The sequence below is a fragment of the Pseudochaenichthys georgianus genome, chromosome 1 (genome assembly GCF_902827115.2).
Source record: "Pseudochaenichthys georgianus chromosome 1, fPseGeo1.2, whole genome shotgun sequence".
In the NCBI taxonomy this organism is placed as follows: domain Eukaryota; kingdom Metazoa; phylum Chordata; class Actinopteri; order Perciformes; family Channichthyidae; genus Pseudochaenichthys; species Pseudochaenichthys georgianus.
Window position 1 is genome coordinate 34119798 of NC_047503.1, and position 26223 is coordinate 34146020.

Sequence of the window (26223 nt, forward strand, 5' to 3'; positions counted from 1 at the left end):
TGTTTATTGATGTGCATTTCACTGCCGAGATAACTGCTGCTTTGAAAGAAAATGGTGCCATCCTGATTCATCTCTACACACTTTGTTCACATAAACCACTTTCTGGGATTACCATCCATCCATCCATCTTCTCCCGCTTATCCGTGGTCGGGTCGCGGGGGTAGCAGTTCCAGCAGAGAGCCCCAAACTTTCTTTTCCCTGGCGACATCAACCAGCTCTGACTGGGGGATCCCAAGGCGCTCCCAGGCCAGCGAAGAGATATAATCCCTCCACCTGGTCCTAGGTCTACCCCTTGGTCTCTTCCCAGCTGGACGTGCCTGGAACACCTCCCTAGGGAGGCGCCCAGGTGGCATCCTAACTAGGTGCCCGAACCACCTCAACTGGCTCCTTTCGACGCGAAGGAGGAGCGGCTCAACTCCGAGTCCCTCCCTGATGACCGAACTTCTCACCTTATCCCTAAGGGAGACACCAGCCACCCTGCGGAGAAAACCCATCTCGGCCGCTTGTATCCGCAATCTCGTTCTTTCGGTCATGACCCATCCTTCATGACCATAGGTGAGGGTAGGAACGAAAATGGCCCGGTAGACAGAGAGCTTTGCCTTCTGGCTCAGCTCCCTTTTCGTCACAACGGTGCGGTAAAGCGACTGCAGTACCGCTCCCGCTGCTCCGATTCTCCGGCCCATCTCACGCTCCATTGTTCCCTCACTCGAGAACAAGACCCCGAGATACTTGAACTCCTTCACTTGGGGTAAGGACTCATTCCCTACTTGGAGTGGACAGTCCATCGGTTTCCTGCTGAGAACCATGGTCTCAGATTTGGAGGTGCTGATCCTCATCCCAGCCGCTTCACACTCGGTTGCGAACCGATCCAGTGAGTGCTGAAGGTCGCAGACCGATGAAGCCATCAGAACCACATCATCTGCAAAAAGCAGTGGTGCAATCCTTAGTCCACCGAACTGCAGACCCCCTCCCCCACGACTACGCCTCGAAATCCGATCCATGTATATTACAAACAGGATTGGTGACAAAGCGCAGCCCAGGCGGAGGCCAACCCTCACCGGAAATGGGTCCGACTTACTGCCGAGGACCCGGACACAGCTCTCGCTTTGGGAGTACAGAGATTGGATGGCCCTGAGTAGAGACCCCCTCACCCCATACTCCCGCAGCACCTCCCACAGTAACTCCCTGGGAACTCGGTCATACGCCTTCTCCAAGTCTACAAAACACATGTAGACCGGATAAGCGTACTCCCAAGCCCCCTCCAGGATCCTTGCGAGAGTAAAAAGCCGATCCGTCGTTCCACGACCAGGACGGAATCCGCATTGTTCCTCCTCAATCTGAGGTTCGACAATCGGCCTGACCCTCCTTTCGAGTACCTTGGAGTAAACTTTCCCGGGGAGGCTGAGTAGTGTGATGCCTCTGTAATTGGCACACACCCTCTGATCCCCCTTTTTGAAAAGGGGGACCACCACCCCGGTCTGCCACTCCTTCGGTACTGTTTCCGACTTCCACGCAACGTTGATGAGACGTGTCAACCATGACAGTCCCTCAACACCCAGAGCCTTCAGCATTTCCGGGCGGATCTCATCCACCCCCGGGGCTTTGCCACTGTGGAGTTGTTTGACGACCTCAGTGACCTCCCCCCGGGAGATTGGCGTTGATCCCCCGTCATACTCCAGCTCTGCCTCTAACATAGAGGGCGGAGTTGTCGGGTTCAGGAGTTCCTCAAAGTGTTCCTTCCAACGCCCTAACACTCCATCAGTTGAGGTCAACAACGTCCCATCCTTACTGTACACAGCTTGGATGGTTCCCTGCTTCCCCCTCCTGAGGTGTCGGACAGTTTTCCAACTTTGGTGCCGCCCGAAAGTCCTTCTCCATGTCTTCTCCGAACTTCTCCCACACCCGCTGCTTTGCCTCGGCCACGGATGAGGCTGCTGCCCTTCGGGCCTGTCGGTACCTTGCAACTGCCTCGGGAGTCCCCCGGGATAACAAATCCCTGAAGGCCTCCTTCTTCAGTCGGACGGCTTCCCTGACCACCGGTGTCCACCAGGAGGTTCGAGGGTTACCGCCCCTTGAGGCACCTAGGACCTTGAGACCACAGCTCCCCGCCGCGGCTTCGGCAATAGAGGCTTTGAACACCGACCACTCTGGTTCAATGTCCCCAACCTCCACAGGAATGCCCGAAAAGCTCCGCCGGAGGTGCGAGTTGAAGGCCTCCTGAACTTGGGCCTCCTCCAGACGTTCCCAGTTCACCCGAACTACACGTTTGGGCTTACCAGGTCTATCCAGAGGCTTCCCCCGCCACTCGACCCAACTCACCACCAGATGGTGATCAGTTGACAACTCCGCCCCTCTCTTTACCCGAGTGTCCAAAACATACGGCCTCAGGTCCGATGATACGATAACGAAATCGATCATGGACCTTCTGCCTAGGGTGCTCTGGTACCACGTACACTTATGAGCATCCTTATGTTCGAACATGGTGTTTGTTATGGCCAATCCATGACTAGCACAGAAGTCCAGTAACAAACCACCACTCCGGTTCAGATCAGGGGGGCCGTTCCTACCAACCACGCCCCTCCAAGTGTCTCCATCATTGCCCACATGTGCGTTGAAGTCTCCCAGCAAGATTAAAGAGTCCCCTTCAGGAGCCCCATACAGGACTCTTTCCAGGGTCTCCAAGAAGGCCGTATACTCTGAACTGCTGTTGGGTGCATAAGCACACACAACAGTCAGAGTTTTCCCCCCCATAACCCGCAGGCGTAGGGAGGCGACCCTCTCGTCCACTGGGGTAAACTCCAACAACGAAGCACCTAACCGGGGACTTGTGAGTATCCCCATACCCGCCCGGCGCCTCACACCTTGAGCAACTCCGGAGAAGAATAGAGTCCAACCCCTATCCAGAAGTAAGGTTCCAGAGCCGACGGTGTGCGTAGAGGCGAGCCCAACCAGATCCAACTGGTAACGCTCCACCTCCCGCACAAGCTCCTTCCCCCCCAGAGAGGTGACGTTCCACGTCCCCAAAGCCAGTTTCTGTCGCCCCGGGTCTGGTCCGTCGAGACCCTCCGCTTTCACTTTTCACCGCACCCGACCCCATCGTTGTTTCCCGTAGGTGGTGGGCCCGCGGGACGGAGAAGCGGAGGTGTTGCCCACGTTGCCTTTTCGGGCTGGGCCCGGCCGGGCTCCGTGGCAAGCCCGGCCACCAGACGCTCGCCGACGAGTCCTCCTTCTGGGCCTGGCTCCAGAAAGGGACCCCGGGCTTCCTCCGGGCCGGGTATCCTCACTTCTTGGTTTTCCTTTCATGAGGTGTTTTTAACCAATCTTAGTCTGGCCCCTTGCCTGAGACCAATTTGCCATGGGAGACCCTACCAGGAACACAAGGTTCCAGACAACACAGCCCCCAGGTTCATCAGGGCACACAAACCTCTCTACCACGGTAAGGTGCTGGTTCTTCAGAGAGGCTTTCTGGGATTACATTTGATATTAATGTGATGTGTTTAAAATACAGTTTAAGGTGATGTGAATATTAGCGTGTGCCTAAGTGTTTCTTAGCCCTGCGTATGATTTGTATTCATGAATTCACTATTGTGTATTCAGGACCAACCAAGCAGGTCATGTCCTCTGCTTGTGTGTGTGTGTGTGTGTGTGTGTGTGTGTGTGTGTGTGTGTGTGTGTGTGTGTGTGTGTGTGTGTGTGTGTGTGTGTGTGTGTGTGTGTGTGTGTGTGTGTGTGTGTGTGTGCGTCACAGTGTGTGTATCCACTGTTGTGTGAGTACACCTGGGAATAAGTACAGCATTTTTATTATCTGCTATTCAATACAACAGTCCTGTGTGATGTAACCTTCCCTCTGTGAGTTTGTGTCTTGTGTCTCCGTGTGTGTGTGTGTGTGTGTGTGTGTGTGTGTGTGTGTGTGTGTGTGTGTGGTGTGTGTGTGTGTGTGTGTGTGTGTGTGTGTGTGTGTGTGTGAGTGTGTGTGTGTGTGTGTGTGTGTGTGTGTGTGTGTGTGTGTGTGTGTGTGTGTGTGTGTGTGTGTGTGTGTGTGTGTGTGTGTGTGTGTGTGTGTGTGTGTGTGTGTGTGTGTGTGTGTGTGTGTGTAAAGGCTGTTGTTGCTATGTGTGCCATGTCTCACTGTGTTTCCTTCCTGCGGTGCTGACCCTTCAGTCCCCAGCCGTGGGTCACCTATTTGCTGCAGCAACCCCAAACCTCCTTGACTCACCTTGCCCCCCCCCCATGTCCCTTGACACACAAACATCCCCTCTGGGCTTTGCTTCTTACCTTTCCATCTACATACAACCAGACACCCCTTTGCCCTTGGTGACAATCTATTCTCCTACTCGGCTTTGCACTGTTCACCGCATCCACCCACATCGGCATCCACTGTCACACTTCCCTGAGCGAAGGGGAAACTTTTATAGCAACACGTTTGAATCTTTTCTTTCTCTCTCCCTCTCTTTCGGAATTTATAAACCCAGAGTTCAACCTCAAAACCCTTACCATACCAATTTACCCTGTCAATCTCACTCTCCCCTCACTCTGCCCTCACTCTGTTCCCGTCTCCTGCACTAAAAACACACCATGTCAATCAAGTCCACACACACACACACACACACACACACACACACACACACACACACACACACACACACACACACACACACACACACACACACACACACACACACACACAGACCTATTTGAATTTCATATCAAACACGTGCCACACTCCAATTTCTAATCCTGACACATTCACAGAGAGAAACAAAAGGACCCATGGACCCGATGTACCTACACACACACACACACACACACACACACACACACACACACACACACACACACACACACACACACACACACACACACACACACACACACACACACACACACACACAGACCTTCACCTTCACCTTCACACCTTCACACACACACACACACACACACACACACACACACACACACACACACACACACACACACACACACACACACACACACACACACACACACACACACACACACACACACACACACACACTAGGGCTGTACCCGAATATTCGACTATTCGAATATTCGTTCGTTGGCCAACTATTCGGGTTTCAATTTCATTATTCGGATATTCGTTTTTTTTTGTTTTTTCAAACAAAAAAATATTTTTCAAACAAATTAATATATTTTTCTAAATGTATGCTATTAATAAAGGCGAATTGCCATATTCTTATACTATATTTATACTTTTGAATTGCACTGTTAAAATGCGGAAATATATACAATCTCAGCCTGTGCTCCTGACATTGCGTTCACTGTTCACAGTCACGAACGCAAATGGCACGCTTCACCTCGCTTCACCTCGTTTCACCCATAAAATGCCGAAGACTTCAGCTGTGTGGGACCATTTTAAATTGGACGACGGTAAAAAGAAGGCAGTGTGCCAAATATGTGATAAGAAACTGGCCTACCACGGTGGCACAACAACGTCACCTGGATGCTGTAACCTAGCTTAGCTTAGCTGTTGTGAAGTTGCCATGATGAAGCTGCTTTATCCGCCGTTTAAACAGTAACGTTAAACATGATAAAAACGTGCACTTACTTTGCTTGGAAAATAGTTGCAAGCAAGCAACCGAATTATTTTTTTATATTAGTTTTTTAATTTTATCAGCATAGTGAAAATAATAGGAGTAATGTGGGAACATCTGGGGCTAAGGCAATTATTGGCATAAAGTTGAGTAGCTCAGCCTAATAATACATTGTGGCCATAGGTGCATCCCCACGCATCCCAGCCATCAACATCCTCAACAATACAGCAGACCCTACAGTTAAAAAAAACGATAACGGAGAAAAGAAAGATAGAGATAACAGATGCCATAGTACATTTCATCGCTATGGATATGAGACCCATTTACATAGTCGAAGGCTTCAGAAAATTAATGAAGAAGATGGAGCCCGGCTACACTGTCCCCAAACGCTCCAGTATTTTAGATGCCATGTCTCTGAAGTACAGCGATCACCGAGACCAAATTGTAACTCAGATTGAAAACTCAACTGCCGTAAGTTTTACAACGGACATTTGGACCACCTCGGTGCGTATGGAGGCGTATATGGCTGTCACCTGTCATTTCATAACTCGCGAGTGGAAACTCTGTAACTTTGTTTTGGAAACCAAAGTAATGGAAGTAAACCATACGGGAGTAAATATTGCAGAACAGCTTGGAGAAGTGGCGGACGCCTTTGCCATTCCGAATTATAAGCGAGTAGCCGTTGTCCACGACAATGCCAGCAACATGAAGCTGGCAGCTGAAATATGTGTTTTGTATCTTTGTTTGACTGTTCAGGTTGTAAAATGTTATAGACGGAATGTGGAACCAGATTTGGTCCCCGGGTGCTGCGCTGGGTTAAATGCAGAGGACACATTTAGTTTTAATGTTTGCGAGTACTGATACAATAAATACATATAAATCGTAATAGTATGCTCTATCTGCGCTTCTGCTTAACAGCGTGTTGTCAGGTGTCTCGGATTCGGAGCGTGTTATGAAACCTTTTGGGGAAAAAAAAAAAATGTGAAAAAAAAAAATGTGAAAAAAAAATGTATTAAAAAAAAAATACAAATCTCTCCGCACCGAATATTCGAATATTCGCTGCTGATTACTACCGAATATCCGGAGCCCGAAAAATGGTATTCGGGACAGCCCTAATACACACACACACACACACACACACACACACACACACACACACACACACACACACACACACACACACACACACACACACACACACACACACACACACACACACACACACACACACACACACACACACACACACACACACACACACACACACACACACACACACACACACACACACACACACACACACTTAAGCCCAGTAAAATAATAAGCTGGCTAGAGTGTTGACCTCACACCTCGGAAAATTCCAGATGGACCGAGATGGTAAGAAGTCATAGTCCGAATGCTTCTTCTCCTGATACCCAGTAGTCACTCTGTAAATCTGACCAGAATGTAGGAGATTCATCATTTATACAGAGAATATAAACAGCAGTGAGCAGGTTTATATATTAAATCTTAAATCTTAAAAGTCTTTTGCTCGGATTTTCCTTCTCTCCATAAATGTGGACTCTGGGAAGGTTACATCTTCCTGCTGTCTGCCTGTCTGGAACAAAACACTAGCATCAGTTGACCTTTCCAATTTACCATGTCAATCAAGTCCACACACACACACACACACACACACACACACACACACACACACACACACACACACACACACACACACACACACACACACACACACACACACACACACACACACACACACACACACACACACACACACACACACACACACACACACACACACACACACACACACACGTATGCACAGCTCGGTCTGCCATACACATACAGGTAAATGTTGGTGTCAATCATCCTTGTGTGGAATGCAAAATGTCACCAGGTTTTGACATTCTCTCTGCTCACTGTCTGAAAGAATAAAGGTAAGATTATCCGTGCCTTTCGTCCTCCTCTTCGTCTTTCTTTCTTTGTGCCCAAACAGATGCCTGCACTCAGATGTGCACGCCAATCCCTTGTTAAACATGACCTCTCATCACATCAAGAGTTGTACAAAGAGCACAGAAAAGAGACGCTAAATAGAAATGTGTCATTGAAATTGATAAACAAACATCAAGCCAGACAGAAGTACAATGTGTTCATTATATGGTACTCTCAATGGGAAATAGATGTAAATGTTCAATTCACACTGTGAGCCTAATGATGGCATGAAAAAAAAGTCCTATCATTTCCAATTCAAAGGAAGAGTGCTGCTTCTGCAAGTGTGTACCTCTGATAAGACACAGAGAGACAAAAATAGGAAGCCTCTGATCTTGCAGAAATATTAAAAAGGCAAGAGAGAGGACATGAGGGATGAAAGACGTGGGGAAGACAGGGGGAAGTTGGAGCCAAAAGGTGGAGCTTTCAAAGGCAGTGATGTGGTGTGCCCACCACCTCAGGGTGAAATAGCAGATGGAGAAGAGACCAGAAGAGACAAGAAAGATGCATCTTTATTAAATCACGTTGTTTCCCTCCTTTTTGTCTTCATCATCTAGTTTGCTGCAGGGTATTCACTTCTTCGTCTTTCTCTTCCTCTCTGCTGGCTCTTCTTTTTGTCCCACAGACGTGTACCACTGTGACTTAAGAGACCCTCGGCATAAGTAAATAAGCCTCATAATATACAAGAGGATACTAAATTTTAAGTGCCTCTTTTTACAATCAAGTGGTTTTTCAGTTAAGCTCTTACTGCTTTCTGACACAGTCCATTCATTTACTGCATGGCAGCGAGCGGGGGCAGGAGCCTGGAGCACTGTGACAGATCAATGGAGGGCAACATGTCCTGGCATTTCCTTTGGTACTTCCTTAAGACACTGGCATACAGTCTTTGGTGACTGTAGAGTCTGGAGATACAAATGTGAATACTGTACTAAGAATCTATTGATCACCTTTTGGAAACTCCCTTAAAGGGAACCACACTTTGTTATACCAACAACCAAAGCACAATCTTAAAGGCTGTCGGTTAGGATTTTTTTTAATGTAATATTCAAACCATAAATACTCTATTTAAACCATTTTAGGATCTCTGACCAAAGTTCACCATCAGATCTTGAATGGTTGTCAGTCAAGATCTGTGGATCTATATCGCATTTCGAGACACTTCCTCTGATCGCTGATTCTAGGACAAACATTGAAAAACAGCTCACCTGAAAATATCAGGAAATCTCCCAGAATACACTGGCAAGCTAACATAATGTGTAATATTATACTCACTTAATTACTTTAATAATATCATTGTGTGATTCTTATTTGCTAATGTTTATCTATATTTACTACTTCTCACATCCTAGCTAAGCTTGGGAACATTCCTTATTAAGAAGATTTGTAGCAATGTTGTTAGTTACACTCTATGTGCACCAACAGTATGACCTTCAACTCAGGTGAACTGAGAACATCCTGATATGGCCTCCCCACCTCCCTACCTTCCAGAATGCTCCTTTCATTATCACCGAGTGTCACCCCTCCCTTTGTCCTCTCTCGGTGTTATATATGGAACCCAACCTCTATCCTTCGTCTTTCACTCTGCAGACTGTATGCTCTCTGTATGACTGACTGAACTTTCTTGCAAGAAATAAAATACGACAAAGACAGCTGATTGGTTTGATTCTCTATCCACATTTGATAAAGAAATTCCCGCCACAAATGCTACTAAGTATTTACCTCAAACTTCCTTTGCGAAAATTGACATTTCATGATTTTCCTATCCACCTCACAATCTTGCAGAGCTAAGGGCAACACTTGTTCATTCTTAGGCTACATTTTCAGAAAAGTTAGAGCGAGTTGAAGCTGTGTCGTTGCTTTGCTTTCCACTAGCACCTCCTTCACACAATCTGATATGCCCAAAACCGATAGTGTACAGCAGTGACCACCAACTGGCGGCCCGCGGGCCACATCCGGCCCGCCAGACATTCTCATCCGGCCCGCACGAAGGGGGTGACTGTGGTGTTGGCGGAGTGGTTACTGCGTTCGCCCCCCACCCATTTCTTTGTTTACAACGTTTCGTGAGTAAGGTGCAGTACCGGAGTCCAACAGAGAGGCAGCAGCTGCGGGACAGTAGACTGCGTACTGTGAAACCTTCCCTCCCCTGAAGAAGAAGTGATCTTTCGTTGTGAAGAGTCTGGTTAATGCGCTCCGCACCACAGCAGTAGCCCCGCTGCGACAGAGTCCAACAGAGAGGCTGGAGCTGCGGGACAGTAGCCTAGAAGCAAGGTTGGGTTGTAACGGAATACATAACAGGCCAGCGTTACGTAATCAGAATACAAAAATCAAGTAGGCTAACTGTATTCAGCTGGCGTTACATTTGAAAAACGAGTAATCTGATTACAGTTACTTTCGTAAACCTGAAGTGAATACATTTTGGAATACTTATTGGAATTATTGGTGGAAAGGTTTCCTCACAAAATGTAATAGTCATTACCGGCAGAACTGTGTGCACACTGCACTACGCTGCAGCATGTCTGTGAGCGAGAGAGATGCAGCGTGTCTGTGAGGCCCCGCCCCCGCATGCAGATGAGAGAGAGATCTCTTTTAAAATATATTGAAAGTTAGAAACGGAGATGGTTGGATAAAATGTGCAAGATAACGTTTATGTATCATTTCTTTATTGTCGAAATGATGACATTTCATAACGGGATGAAATCAAAGTGAATGGCCTGCTGCTGCTGAATGCATGGGGCAAGTGACTGGAAACAGTTTTAAAAGTGATTACATCGTTTCAGATAATAAATAATAATGATAATTCATTCTATTTAGGAGCGCCTTTCAAAGCACCCAAGGACACCTTACAATTCATAACATATCCCAAGGAAAGGTTTTAAGACAGTACAAAGAATGCAGTCCGGGTGATGTTTTTTATGTGGGGTGCAGATGAGAGAGCTGTCCAGAATGACACCAAGATGTTGTGTATGAGTTCTTGATAATCCATGAAAACAGTAAAATAAGTGTCTCCTGTTCACCATAACATACCCATCTGTTAAGGAAAAAGAAAGTATTCCAAAAGTAATCTGAATACTATTTATAAAATTCTGGGCTATATAAAAATCGCTGGCCCGCGATAGTGTCTATTGGTTACATTTCGGCCCTTGGACAAATGTAGTTGGTGATCCCTGGTGTACAGATTTGCCATTTAAGCATTTTTTGGCATGAAATTATTAACATTGTCATCTCTCTATACAATCATTCAGACTTGGATTTAACTTTCAAGAACTGGAAACAGAGTCCAAGTTGGTCGGCACAGTCCTCACAGCCAAATCATTTTTAGAATGTGATCAACAATCTTAATGTGGTGCAAGTAATTAGTCTATAAAATGTCAGGGAATTGTGCAAAATGTCCATCAAAACCCCCGAGGTGACCATTTGCTTATTTGCCAGACCAACGTTCCAAACCCTCCTAGTTTGAGAAGCTTATATTCTCACACCGATAAAATAACCAAAACCAGGAAATAGAATAGAAATAATCTCATTATCTGCGAATATCACCCTGCAGTATCTTGTATAAAACATTATGTTCATCTGAATGTGAGGCACATCTCATCCAGGTGTACTTCTTGTGAAAGTATTCAAATTGTCTCCAAACAAAGCTATATGTAATTATGCAGAGTGTTAGCCTCCTGCAGTGACAGAGAAAAGCTGACTCTAATAATCACTTCCCCACTGACTGACTTTGTGTCTATACTTGAGGTAAAAGTGTACATGCGTGCGTGCCCGTGTCTTCATGTCTGTGTATGTAAAGCAATCGCTCTTGTGGGCAAGAACAGTTAGGCTCTGTGTGATTTATGGCCTAATTGATTAAGCAGCTCAGAGATTGATTGGTCGGGCCTGGCTATAATAGATTCATTAAAACAGTTATAGATCAGTGAGATCTGGCTGCAGCTGTTCCGCCTGACTCCGGACAGCTCGGCCTGGTAATGGACATCATCTGTCTGTCCCTGGATCACAATATGTCCTTGTGAACACACACTGCTGCGTGTGTGTGTGTGTGTGTGTGTGTGTGTGTGTGTGTGTGTGTGTGTGTGTGTGTGTGTGTGTGTGTGTGTGTGTGTGTGTGTGTGTGTGTGTGTGTGTGTGTGTGTGTGTGTGTGTGTGTGTGTGTGTGGTGTACATGGAGGCTACACACATCTAGCTCTGTTCTTCAATCACTCTAAACTACCAGGCGGGGGAGAAGGAAGTGGCGGGGAGGATTGTAGGGATGAGGCAGAAGGCAGAGAAAGGCGGAAACTATTTTTGGATTAAAGGCCCTGTTGATCTATTCTTGTTTTCAGTCTCCCCTCTCAATCTTCAACTTTTACACTCTGCCTCTGTTTCTTCCTTCCTATCCATCTCTATTGTCTTCAAAAGCTTTCCCAATGTTGCACTTGCTCTCGGCTCGCCTCTCCTTCTGTGAGTTTCTCTGGTACCCCATCCCTCTCTGTCTTCATCCCTCTGCTCTGCCTCAGCCCCATTCACTTTTCTTCTTCCACTAATTATCGGCGAGGACGTTGCCCTTAAACCCTGATAAAACATTTAGTTGCGTATACATTGATAGCGCAGGGGACAAGAGGACAAACACACACTCGACGCTGTATGAGTGTGTGTATCTGAATGTGTAAACGGGTGTAAAAAACGTGGATGCATTTCAGTGATGCTTTAACAGAAGCACCACCCACACAGTATTTCAGATCATGGTGTAAGTAACAAGCTAATGAACAAATGGGATTTATGTGTACTTGACATTTAAGCGTTTGTTTTTGTGAATATCTGCACTTTTTTGTGTTGGAATGAGAAACATAACTGGCTCTATAATTATCAATGTTTGAATATGACTTATTGACAGCATGTTGGCATTATTCTCTTGACCCTGATCATTTGATACGACCATACACTCTTGAAAAAGCGATAAAGAGGTCTTTAAATTAAGTTTTTTCAGTTGCTGCTGAATTGTTGAAGGTGGAACTATTAAGCTTAATCAATCTATTTAGTGTACTAGTGATTTTGTTGTGATTAAAATGATGTTTAATCTCTATAATGCACTGAGATCTCAAAGATAAAATATATGTATATATATCTACAAATGTTGTAATATATTTCAATTTCACCTATAATCTGGTTTTTGCTAAATCGAGGTAGAGTATATCTTATAAATGGTATTTTCCAGAACTTTAATTATGTGTTCTACCTCAAAAACTGTCATATTTATCCTTTATTGCGCAATTATACTCACAGGTGACTTGAGATATATTTTTCACCTGGTCCACATTTTTGTTTATCCAAAGAGTTACTTGGGGCCGGGGGGCATCCAATAGATTAGAAGGAAATGTAATAATAAAGCCTTCTACTGGGTTACATGGCACAGCCTGTTGCGCTTATGAAATCCTTTTAGGACAAATGCAAATTTGTTTTGAAATATTCCACAATTATTTGGCAAATATTTGAGTGTCTGCAATGTGCATGTTTTATGCAAAGTGCTTTATATTTTCCCTGTTATTCTCACACCTGGATTGGATAATAACCGGTGTTAAGTATGTCGCTCCAGGACTCTGAGACATGCAGACAGGAGGAGCCTACCCTGTGGTGTGTGGACAACATGCTCTACCCTTTGAACCACTGGCAAAATAAAACACTTTCTCAACTGAATTGTTTTGAATATATAATATCACAGCAAATTGCATCCATATCACTCTCTCCTACACACCTACACCCAGACACATTAAGTCAAGCAAGCAATGACACCATCAACCCTCTCTCTTTGCCTCCTTCCCTTTACCGTTAAACATATTTCCCCTTCCTCAGCACCTCATCATCTCTCATCCCATTTACTCATTCTTTATCTTCCTTCTGTTTCTCCAATCCAATCTTTCTTTTGCCGCTCTGCCCCATCATTCACCAGCGCTGTTCTTCCCTTCAATCTCTCTTTTCCCTTCCACTTCTATTGCTTCAAATGAACATCTGCTGACTGGCCTGCTGCCCCAATAACCTGTTATAATAACTCTCCACTGGAAGCACTGACACACACAGACAATCAACGTGTTTGCATGCACAATAATATTTCATTTATATTCTGAATACTCGGAAAATGGTTTATAAAAACGCTGAATATAGCCAGTATGTGCGGAAACAAGCTGGCATATGAACAGTTTATCTCATTGGGTGGCTTGGTTTTAAGTCGTGGAGACTCACGCATTTTTACACAGTGATGAGTACAGTGGGGGAAACTATAAATTGTCTGACTAGATGTACACAGCATCCAACATAAGGAGGACTGAGATGGAATACAACTATTATTCACTATATTACTGTCATGCATACTGACTTGACTAACACACACAAACACACACTTGGGTTGCAGGGTGTACAGCGATGTGGCGATAAGGAACAGCCGTGTGACTGACAGGATCATTAAAATCACGAGCACCGTGCTTCTTATCTGCGCACTTGACACTTATTCAGCATCCCGTGTGTGTTTCGTGTGTGCTCGTGCATTAAATCTCTCTTAGGGAACTTCTCAAGTATTTTCCTAGAGGAATACAGATGTTGGTGGTACATATACTACGTTGTTTACCCCTACATGCTCCACAATGTCAATGTGTTCCTCCATCCTAACCCCGCTTCTGTTTGTGCGAGTAGACGTTGCTGAACTTCTCCAACTAAACAAATGTATCGAGACACTTTATGTACACAATTCACACTCACATAGCCATTTACACAGTGACCTCCATAAAACATAAATTGTCTCGTCCCTACAACCTCCCTGTTCCCAACTGCCCCCAATAAAATCAAGGGCTGAATCAATGCTGTAAACTGGCGTGTGTGTGTGTGCGTGCGTGTGTGTTTGTGAAAGTGGTGAAATGTGCTCCTGGAGTGTTTATTTTTCTGTGTCTGTGGACGGATTTCAAAAAGATGGGTGTCGTGCAGAGGGATATGAAGTGGAAAAGGGGCTATTCTTCCCACCATGTTACGCCCTTGGCCTGATTTGGCATAGCAACTGATGTTATCTTTGTGTAGGAAGGGCTCTACTGTACACTGTAGTTAGATTTTGAAGGTGGAAATGTATTTGTGAGTTAGCCCACTACCATTGAACTGTAGGCTGTTACCTAGAAAAACTGTGAGCAAGGATCGTGTCCCCTTGGTCTTCAAGAAGAACTACAGATGAATAGTCTAAACAATCTGGTGAGAGCTCTGCTCACATCTCAATCCAGCCCGCTACGTTGGAGGAGCAAGATAGCAGTTGAGTACAGACCGACAGCTAAAACTACCGGATAATTAATCATTGTCATAAACCTTCTTTTTTTTGGTTTTGAGGTTTTATTTGGCATCTCTGAACATTTAAGGCTGCACACTCCAAGTTGTGTCAGTCTGTGCAATTACAACTTTAGCTGATCTTAGCTCAGTAAACAGAATAGTCACTTACTCCAAATGAATAACAATATAGCATTCACCTCTAAATGTAAAGCCAGCGTTCAATTTACAGTAATGATCAGAATAATGAAGCATAACATCAATAAAGCTAATATCAATAAAAGAGATTTTCAGTAAATTGGTCTGGTTCTCTAGATACAGATGATTAAAAATCGAGTCCTTGAAGTTGACTTTAAGCAAAACACTGTTTAAAGTATTTATCAAAGGCACGGTTAAACCTTGGTGAAATCAAGTATGTACTTTATCATTTTTTTATCTTGATTAATTGGGAGTGTTTAAAACTGAATAGATGGAGCAATGACCCCTTAAAACACGAGTGGGCCCAATTGACTCCCTTGAGGTTAAATCAGGCTCAAACAATGCTCACATACCGTTTAGATAATAGTTCTCAGTTCCCTGCAGCTACAACTGGTGCTTTGCAGTAAACGATGTTAAAAGAAAGCTGTGTATTATTCAAAGTGTCAGAGCTTCCTGCTGCTGTTCTCTTTGCCTCCACAGCCTCTGCTCGTTCATTGATTCGTAGAAACGTGTCACATCCAGCGTCTGTGACTTTTGCTCTGCCTCCTCTCCCTCTGGACACCTCTCTTACTACCTTCTTCCCGTTGTCTATTGACTATCTTGTACGTCAACGGAAAAGGATTTGAAGACAGTTTAAGTGGGTGTAAGAGCGCAAAATGCTCTGTCAAAGCCATATACATGGGCATCCGTCTTAATCTATTTCATCAGGCTGTAAAACACGCGTGCAATTAAATCCATAACTAGGTGGAACAAATAGGGCATACACACATACGCAGTTCACTTGTCATACTGACACAGTCCGTGAGTCAGTTTCCTGTTCATCCTTCCATCACTCCATCGCTCTGCCTGTACACTGGGGTTTTAATTATAGAACCACAGTGGAGCCTCATTACACTGAGAGAGGAAGAGAGAAGGGACCGAGAGAGAGGCAGAGGGAAACAGACTGATAGGTGAGACCACCATCAACAAAGAAAAGTCTGATCCCTTCGCAACTCAAATATTGAATATCATAGTTTCAGACAAAAGCAGTTGTAGCAGGAATTAATCAAAGCACTGATTCATTAGCAAAGCCTCTTTATCAAAACCGCTGAGTATTAGGGCCTATTTGTATGACTGGTGTGTGTGTGTGTGTGTGTGTGTGTGTGTGTGTGTGTGTGTGTGTGTGTGTGTGTGTGTGTGTGTGTGTGTGTGTGTGTTTTACTTTAAATACAAAAGAGATCATTGTAGTCTTCACACAAGGTTGGATCTTTCAAATTAACCTCCCAGGTTATAGATATCACAGACGACAGCTTATTGGTTCTCATTCTTCAAGGTTTACATGCAATTAAATGCATCTGGGATTCTGTCGTGACCTTCAGGATGCTTAATGCTTATCTAACTGGCCTTTAGACAGCTTGAATACTGCCTTCCTACGCAATCTCTGTTTCAAAATGATCAACATGGGCGAAACCATAGTATGAAGCATTTCAATAATCATGTGATTACTTAAGACCAAAGACCACATTATTCTGTATGAGAATTAAGTAGCCGGCTTTAACTTTAGGCTATATTCTGCACATAGGTGTACCGTACTTTTCGGACTATAAAGCGCACCTGCATATAAGCCGCAGCAGCTAAATTGTCCGTCTGTCTTGCTCTCGTTCTGTCTCTCGGTTCCACTTTTACTTTGGCGCGCTACCTGTCTCACTCTTTTCCGGCCTCCAGCTTTTCCTGCTGGAGCCCGCCGCTTAAAGGTGGCGGGCGCGGACCGGTCATAGAGCCCATAGGGTTAAAGGTGGTTAATTTTACCTGTAAATCCATAGATTTAGGAGGTTCCCTAGTGGCCGTTAGCTGTACAAAAAAAATGGGGAAAAAAGTCGCGGCTTATAGTCCGAAAAGTACGGTACTTGCTTTAATGCATAGTACATAGAGAAAATCCATAAGGGATATTAAGCCTTTTTATTTCTGTCCAGCTAGGACTGAAAAAGGTTCATTGCATTTATGAATCACAACAGTCAAAGTGAAACTTTTCTGCACACCTAGCCATGATTTTCAAAAGCAATCACAGATGGTCACAAAATGATTGCTGCTGTGAAAAATATTAGAGTTATTTGGCAAGAAAGCCTGAACACACTGCAGCGTCTGAAGCCCATGTGGTGTGGTCTTTTGTCTCCAAACGAAAAGTACTTGCTGTCTCTGCCCGACTTAAACCGGGACCAAAATAAGTTTCAGTGCTGGAAGAACTCTGCTTGAGGCTACCACTGAAACTCTTCTACAGTCAGAGTGTGGACATGACAGCTGGAGAACTGATCAGGGTGACATTTTTTTATCATGCAAAACATTACATAGATAAGGATGTATAAAACACTATTTTAAATTAAGCTGTTTTAAAAAAGAAGACAGTGTGCGTGCATCAGATTTTTGTTTTTAAACACAAGCTCAATATTAACAAATGGTTTGTTTGTTCAAATACCATTTCAAAATCAAAAAATGTATAAATAAAAATGATGAGTAAACCTTCTCATTTGTTAAACTTGAACTAGTTAATCTCTGGAATTTTACGATTAATAATAATTATCAAAATACTTGCATTTTAATTCTGATACACTCATTTGTCAGTTGTTAAGTTTAGCACTGGGTAATTAAATACTGACTCTTCAGTGTGTAATCTTTCATCAAAGAGTGTCAATAAACTCATCATTAACACCACTGCACCACATCGCTTTTTGGCCTCACCTCTATTCCTAATGAAATTAATATAATCTCTTATTACACATTTTTATTTGGATCTGAGAGCTGCTGCTTTTGCCAGTTATCGTCAAGCACCCACCAAAAATACATTCTATGCAGGATCAGGATGGCCCTTTTAGCTGAAGGAGAAACATCTTACAGACAACATCTGACCGTAACTGTGAAACCCTTTGAGACATTTTTATCTTGCTGTTAAATAAAGAACATTGGCAGGCGCTCCCAAACATTACCACGGAGTCATTAGAGAGAGAGGGAGAGAGGGAGAGAGTCACTGTTCAGTGCATACACCTGCTCCAGTACCAGGGGAGGGAGAGTTGCTACACAGCATCTAATTTGGCTCTCGATTTATTTTTAGGGGTCACCAGCCAAATAGTCGGAGAGAATCACTTCGCCACACATCCGTTGGTACTCTCTGGTTTGACTAAAGGTCTTTCGAGACATATTCCGTATCAAACACTAGAAGCTGCAGAGTCTCTTTTCACATGAAGCATAACGGGGCAGAATGTGACACGGATCGTTACGTTGCCATGTTGGTTGAAGGGGTTTCTATGGTTTTCCTTGAAGCTAACCAAGGCATGACGCAGCAAAATGCAAAACACCTTGAACACATGATGAGAGCTGCAGCACTGGAAACTACCGCACATGCGGATGCAGGGGATTCTCTGATCCTGTGCTTAAGCCTTTTAATGAGGGCTCACTGGTGCCAGGGTCTGTGACACTACAATTTTCACACACACACACACACACACACACACACACACACACACACACACACACACACACACACACACACACACACACACACACACACACACACACACACACACACACACACACACACACACACACACACACACACACACACACACACACACACACACGCAAACAATCCCATACACCCAAGCCACATGCATCCCACTCGGCAAAAACACAAGCACACACTCGCTCTCGGGACAATAAAATACCCCCAATTAGACGCGCCACAGAACAACTGGGATGGGACTTGGAGCAAAGACACACACACACTCACGGATGTTTTCACACAAACACACATTCACAAAAGGATCCGCGGCAGGCTCTCATTTAAGAGTCAGCGATGTGGAAAGGAAACATCTGGAAGGGAGGGAAAGAAACAAATGACACAGACACACACGGGCGTGCATAAAAATAACAACGCAAATGTAATCAACAAGAACACACACATTTGAGTACACAGGGAACCGTGTATTAATAAAAGCCCTTTCAAGTAACAGTAGGGTGTGTGTCATGCACCATATGCAGTTTGAATGTTTTAAGCATCATTCCTGGATGTTAACGTGACGCTGTGTGTGGGTTATCTGGAGGTCAGCTGAGTCTATTCTTCAGTCCCTGACAAAAGCCACTCGTCACTCCTCGGGGCCGCGGGGTGACAAGTCTTGCTTGATGGAGGCAAGGGGGAGAAACGGGAGAAATGGAGTGATGTTAAATGGCAGACACCAGGGGAGTTTCCAACAGGAGGTGTAATCAAACTCAGACAGACTCTCCTCCAATCACCAAGCCGAGGTAATCAAACTCAGACTCCCACCCTCCCCAACACACACATAGAATGATTAAGGTTATGAAAGGTTATTTTTTTGTACAATGCATTTATGAAGCCGATCGTCCCTCTCTCTCTCTCTCAGCGCTCGTCTGTGTTGCTCCTGCGTCACTGCCTCGTCTCTGCTTTGGGAATGATCTTCTCTACATTTGCACTCTATTCTGCTACCTCAGTGTTTACAGTACATGGGACAATAACTGCCTACTGATTGTCTCTGTTATTTATTCAGCAGACTCAAATGTATAACTCCTATCATTAATGTGCAGACTACAGTACAACGTTTTCAAAGACAAACAACTCCTTCCAACTTTATTGTCTTCAAGTGAACTTATCTATAGGGACTTTGTAGAAAGTTTGCATTCACATCTTCCATACAGTCATTATGCCGGTACAGCATGTACGGCATTTTAAAGGAGAATTCTGCACATTTATTTTATTAAGATTAGTTAGCCTGTAAAAAGAGTTTCAAAAGCTTCAAAGGAAGACATTTATAAGAGAAAGCTAAATGGGATTTGAAAGGTGTGAGCATTTATGCGGCATTAAAGGTCTTACAAAAAAACGTAATTCATTCATTTAGGGACTAAAAGTCAGGACATGTTGGGTTCTACTGCATCAATGTTTGTACCAACACTTCATAGAACAGTTATACTAAACCTCTGGAGAACTATTTTCAAAAGGAAGCACTCGGGATGCTGCGCTTCCTTGTATGCTCATAATATTCTTTGCTAATGCAGATCAGCAATCATTAACAAGCGTGACATTACTGCGTCTCTATAGAAAAGATAAAGGCAGTTGATCACTTATTGAGCCCAAAGCTGAGATAGCGTTTAAAGTGCTACAGTCATTATATCAGCATATACTCGTCTGCCACTATCTCCTTCCCTCTCTTTCTTCTTGTCTCTAATTATGCCTTCTGTTCTTTGCTCCTGCCTTCCCAGCATGCCCTCTCCCTATATATACTGTGTGAGATCTGGGCAAGATTATAACTTCTTCATCTCGGGTTGTCTGAGGTCTCTGGCCTTGTGGTCTCTGATGAGGTCCAAATATGCAGAGTGTGTCTCGGGGCATGTATCTTTTGCATGTGCGCATTTGCATGTCTGTGAGCTTTCATCTGTGTGTGGGAATTCTCCCTCCGTTGGCGAGCCTCTTTGGGGATATTTTGCTGCTTTAATGGTCTGATTTTCAAATCTACAAAGACCTCCACCACTGTGAACTGAAGAGAAGCACAGAGACATGCCCACACTCTTCTAGTCAACAGGGAGGAAGACTGCGTTCCTGATTGACAGGCTAAGATGTGTGTATGTATTAAAGGGAGACAGAGAGGGAGGGATGATAGCAGGTATGCGTGGAGCTTAATTAATTAGAGAAGGGATCCTCATCTCCTGTCACTAACAGAAATACCCTGAGGCCATTAGAACTCACTCTCTATTTTAATGCAAACACGTGTGAATACTGTAACTAATTGATCCTTGAATCTGACCCTCCCTCCTTAGAGTGACTGTGTTTGAGTGATATTTATACATCGACTTGATTTGTGGACACCTTGTACAGCACATGTTCTTCTTAGAGTATTTAAGATGCATCTTATGTCAGTCCGACATGTTCGGTAAGCTGTGATAACTGACGGAAAATGTTTTTTGTAACACCATATGTTGTCAGTGGTGATAAAAAAAAAGTTTTTCCAGGAGGTGTTTATTTAAGAGGGGGGCTGTTCTTCCAGTGATTATAGAGAGTGACCTCTCGCCAAGCTGCTGAAATGCTATCAATTGTGGCTGTTCCAGCTCCGCCACGGCTGACAGTTAGTGCTTTTTATTTCCACTAGTAGGGGCCACACTTACAGGATAGTGGTCAGGGACATGCAGATAATGGATCTGTCAAGTAGGCATGTCATACTTTCTCTGCTCTCTCAGACTTATCCAAAAGATTTTGAATGTCAATCTTCAAACAGCAGCAATTTGAAAAGCAGGTATTTAAGATGTGACTGCTTCTTTAGTGCAAACGCATGTGGAGCTTGTGAGAAACGGACACACACACAAGGACTTCTTCTCCAGCAGCAGTTCTGACTAAAACAGGTTGTTGGTCATATTCTCTGTCTACATCCGTGACTCACTTCATTAAATGTTCCTTTCTGTCTCGTTCTCTACCAGTGCTCGTTCTCTTGTTCTGCTCTGCCTAACACAAAGCTCAAATCAAAGTAAGAAAAGGGAAAGAATAGGAAATAGGTATCTCATTTATTCTGCTGGATTTCTGAAGAGAAAGACAACATTTTTAGAAATTTGACTGACAGCTGTGAACTTCAGTCTTCAGATTCCGTGCAGGCTGCCTAATGGAATGGGAATGTACAAAAGAAAAATAAAGAGGAGGTACAGATGAACAAAAACACAATTTGAAAGAGCTCAATCACAAGTGTTTGTGTCAGTTCATATCATGAGTTCAATTTAATCTCATTTGCCCTTAATATCCTTCTGGTTAACCAAGTGTGATCTCTATCATGTAAAGGCCCAGTCTGTGTTATCTTGCTGCGTAATCAGTGCAGTTTCCTCTGTGGCGGACATCATGTTATATGATCCAATCGCATTGAGACCAGCAGCACCTGTTCCATTCTCCAAAACCAACCAACTGACCAATCAGCTGTTAAAAGTGTTATATGGAGGACTGGCTTTGAAAATAAAACAAGTATATGTGTTTGTTTTGTCCCTCTCACATCTTGCACGTTGAATCTTTTGGAAACGTTCATTCCGCGGTTTATATTCAATCCCTCTTTCCTCTATTCCTCTCCAATCTCAATAGCACATTACTGAATCAAACATGCTGCTTTATGGCAAATATATTTCCCCAAGAAATGTTTGTTGTGGAAAATATACACCTATAAACAGAAACAAACACACACACATGCACACACAGACGTTTATGGCTGCAGACTGATCAGTGAAGCCTAACTATACCCTTACGATTTCTAAAAAGCACCCAAGGGAGTGCTCCACTCTGACAGCTGTAACAAGGTACTGCACGTATATTTATGTGATTGTGTGTGTTTTTGTGAGTGTGTGTGTGTCCTTTGGGACAAAGGATGCCAAAGGATACAACCCTGTAAAGAGAATCTAATTAAAAGTCTATACCGCCACGAGGGACACAGTGCTCCCTCCCTCTCTCCAGCCCTCCTCTCATTTAACCATAGTGAACACTTCAGCTGACTGTTAGACAGTAGAGTCTATCCTCTGGCCTCCAAGGAGAAGTTATATAGAGCGAAGGACATTAAGTGATTCAGCGATACAGGCTGTGATGGAGACACGAACACGGGGGGAGAAGCGGCAAAAAGGAGCAAACATTTCAGTTTATGTGAGTGGAGCCTTTTTAATAAAAAGTCACTGAAAACTATGATTTCAAAACGTTTTAAATACCAAGATTCTGTGCTCAGCAGTATTTAGATGGCGAATCCCAGATTTGGGCTACAATACCTTACTTACTCCATCATAACGGATTCTGAAGTTTCTTAAAAATAGTGCAATAATAACTAAAGTTGGGTTCAAGCAGGTGGACCAATTTTAGATCCGGTCCCCAGATCGGAAATATATATTTAATACTTAAATATCAAAAGGCTATGACTTTTTCATTGAATGTCTCCTCCACCTCGATATAACCTAATGTAAGAAACATTGACGTAAGAAGGCCTCTCACTTTGATCCAGAAAAGGATCTTCCTATTGATGGCTTAAGTCATAAATATCCAGCGACAAGTTATAAATCAGCTGTAGTTAATTATCAATTCTGCTGAAAGTTATTTACCAAAAAGCCAAAATAAAACTCACTTCAAACCGGTGTCTATTCTCAAAACAATTTGTAGGGTAAACAAAGAATCAATTGAACTTGTAACACCACCTGACATCAGTCTTTGATCGTGATAGGACTGTTGAGTCTTCTCTGATTAAACAATGAAGCTGCGTCATGTCAATTTCCGCTGTTGAAAGCAGAGGTTAAATGACCTTGCATATGATATCAATAATGTAGGCTTCTCAACTCAATAGTTCTAAATCAGGAGCTCCAGTATTTGAATCAAGTAGTTTACAAAATTAAGTTGATTACATCAGTTGTACTATTGTGTCGAATACGTATTTAATCAACATTTCACACCCTCTGCTGCTCATCTCATTTGAAGGTTGTATCTAGTGATTGTCAACAGTAATTACGCTGCCGCTCAAACTGCCTTCTGCCTGCTCAGCCAACAAATAGTGCAGATTTCAACTGAATCTTTGAGTTCTGACTATTTTTTTTACTAAACTGGGATCCATTCAAATGCTATCAAATCCTGACCCTAGTGATAACACAGAGAACCAAATCTAGCTGCCCTAAAGACAAAAACAGGTTAAACAAATGCAAATTAGAAAGTTGCATTTTCCCAAAGACTCTGGAATCTCCTTGTCTACTATCAGTAATATTTGATTATGGAATAAACTAGGCTTCTTTGAGAGATTTAAATATGCTGCATAATTTCACTTACTGATTGTGATAAGTAGCATTGTTTCATACAACAGCCAAAACCTTTATATTTAGGGAGAAAGTAATTTTGTCTGTCGGTTAAGCTATCTAGCCAAAGCTGTGTGTGTGTGTGTGTGTGTGTGTGTGTGTGTGTGTGTGTGTGTGTGTGTGTGTGTGTGTGTGTGTGTGTGTGTGTGTGTGTGTGTGTGTGTGTGTGTGTGTGTGTGTGTGTGTGTGTGTGTGTGTGTGTGTGGCACCATCTTTTGTGGACTCTTGTTTACCTGAGATGCTCAGGTAGACGGCGGGACTTGTCACGTTCTCTCCTGTCCTCTCGTTGACCGCCTCTACGTAGTAACGTCCAGCGTCCACTGCAGTGGTTGCCAAGACGACCAACTGATTGTCCAAAGTGATTGCACTGTAGGGCAACACACAGACAACAAGGGATTAGAAAAACATAATTCTTCCACTAAAAGCACAACGGGCCTCCTTCTCTCAGACGAGAACACTGCTCAAACTGAGAAACTGACAAGAGTATTTGGTACATGGATCATTTAGAATTCACAAGGGGGGAAGGAAACATTGAATACATTCATCAGGAAGGAAAGAGGATTCGGAGAGCTTAAATACATCTCTCCTCCTGTCTCAGATTGAAATGTGGCTCATTTTGTGTCTGTCATTCTTTTGGCCATTTTCTTTGTTTGTGTATTGTGCTCTGTTTTCCACTGATCCATTCTTATTCCCCCACACACCAGCAGCAATCAATACAGCACAAGCATACTGTATACACAAGCACACAAGATCTTACACTGTTCTCACATGAGCTAACAGAGATAAGAAACACTTACGAACAGACTTTGTGTTACTGTTGCTTTTCAGGGGAGCATTACAGAAAGAGTGGATTTTACAGGAGACGTTGTGGGAGAGGATAGCAGGAGGGAGTCGAGGAAAGTAAAAAATATATTCGTAAAGCTCAGATTTCCTTCAGATGTGTTGTACGTTGTGTGCCTGGGAACAGAAGCCGGCAGGCAGGAAGCGCAGGTTCATGTATTTAGCGATGCTTCTTGTGTTTGCAGCATGTAAGTGGATGTAAATCTCCCAATATTCTAACCGAAGAGCTGACACTGAAATAAAATCAATATGACCAAAGGGAGAATAGAGCATATTAAAGTGAGATGATAGTCTGTTATCTTTATAGACTCGGTGCCCCGGCACCGCACAGATAAATACTGTTGTGATTTGGGGCTACAAAAAAAGATATATAAAAGGGAAAAAAAGATATGCAGTGTGAATGAGACTGCACAAAGAAAAACCTTTTTCATTTGGAAAAGAAGTATAAATAGATTTGAAGAGACAATATTTTTGAACATTTCTTTCTGTGAGCATTGTTTAGCTGTGGGGAATCGGCAGCAATTTTCCAGATCGACACACTGCCAGCTGGGCGAGGTTTCCTCTCCATTTCAAAGCGGCACATGACACTTATACCGACCTGAGTCAACACTACACCCAGCGTGCCAACAGCAGGCTCTGAGTCCTGTCTCTAAAACATTCAAGTTTACCGCAGGATGTCAAACACCTGTTGCTGTTAGATTGTCAGATAATAAGAGATGTGGTGCCAGGCCACCTCACGCCGCTCTTTAGGTGGTGCTGCCGATTCCTAACAACCAAATAGAGCCCAACGGCTATGCTCTACCATCATCCCCAGATTAGAGATGATTGTGTCAATTCACCCATGACCACAAGATCATCATGGCTCTTTCGATCATCGTGTCTGTATGTATGTGCTACACATGAAGATAGAAAGCACTGATTAAACTACATATTGATCGAGGAGAGGAGAGTAGTGGAGAGAGAGTGTTGGGCTGTTTGACACACACACACAGAATTCTTCAGGTCTAATTTTATTCAGTGTGATTTCCCAGGAGAACATCCACAAGAGCCTCGACCCAAACACTGACGCTCTATTTGTGTGAGTGTATGTTGCTTTGTTAGCGCATGCAAGTCTGTGTGTGCACGCCACCTGATCTCACTGCCCAACATAGAGGCTACAGTTAAACCTTTCCCCTCTTTTCTCCCACGTCCACGGTGAGGATAGATTTTGCATTCTCACCGAGGTCTATATGCAATTTATGCCTGTTAAGCTTATTAACTGCACTGACCAGACAATTTGAATGCATCGGTTTTACCCTGTACATGCTGATTGATAGACAGTGAAGGCATGCTTCCACTTGCCTATCGTGTCTGAGGGAGAGAGAGCCTGGGAGGTTATTAACAGACAACGTCAAAGGAACGCAGTGGGCGGGTGAGAGAATGCAATAAGATCAATTATGATAGCATACTAACATCAGAACATTTGCTAAGTTAAAAGTATGTGTTCATGTAGGATTTTCCTCATTTACATATCCCATTT

At 43.8% G+C, this 26223-nt stretch overlaps 1 protein-coding gene across 2 annotated transcripts in view; it reads right to left on the reverse strand.

The window, feature by feature from the left end:
* The window catches only part of sdk1b (sidekick cell adhesion molecule 1b), a 281269-nt gene that overhangs the window by 120491 nt on the left and 134555 nt on the right, over positions 1-26223 (reverse strand). For both annotated transcript variants that reach the window (XM_034084739.1, XM_034084730.1), the window contains exon 5: positions 24098-24231. In XM_034084739.1, coding sequence (XP_033940630.1) covers positions 24098-24231 — 134 coding nt within the window. The remainder of the gene's footprint in view (positions 1-24097; positions 24232-26223) is intronic.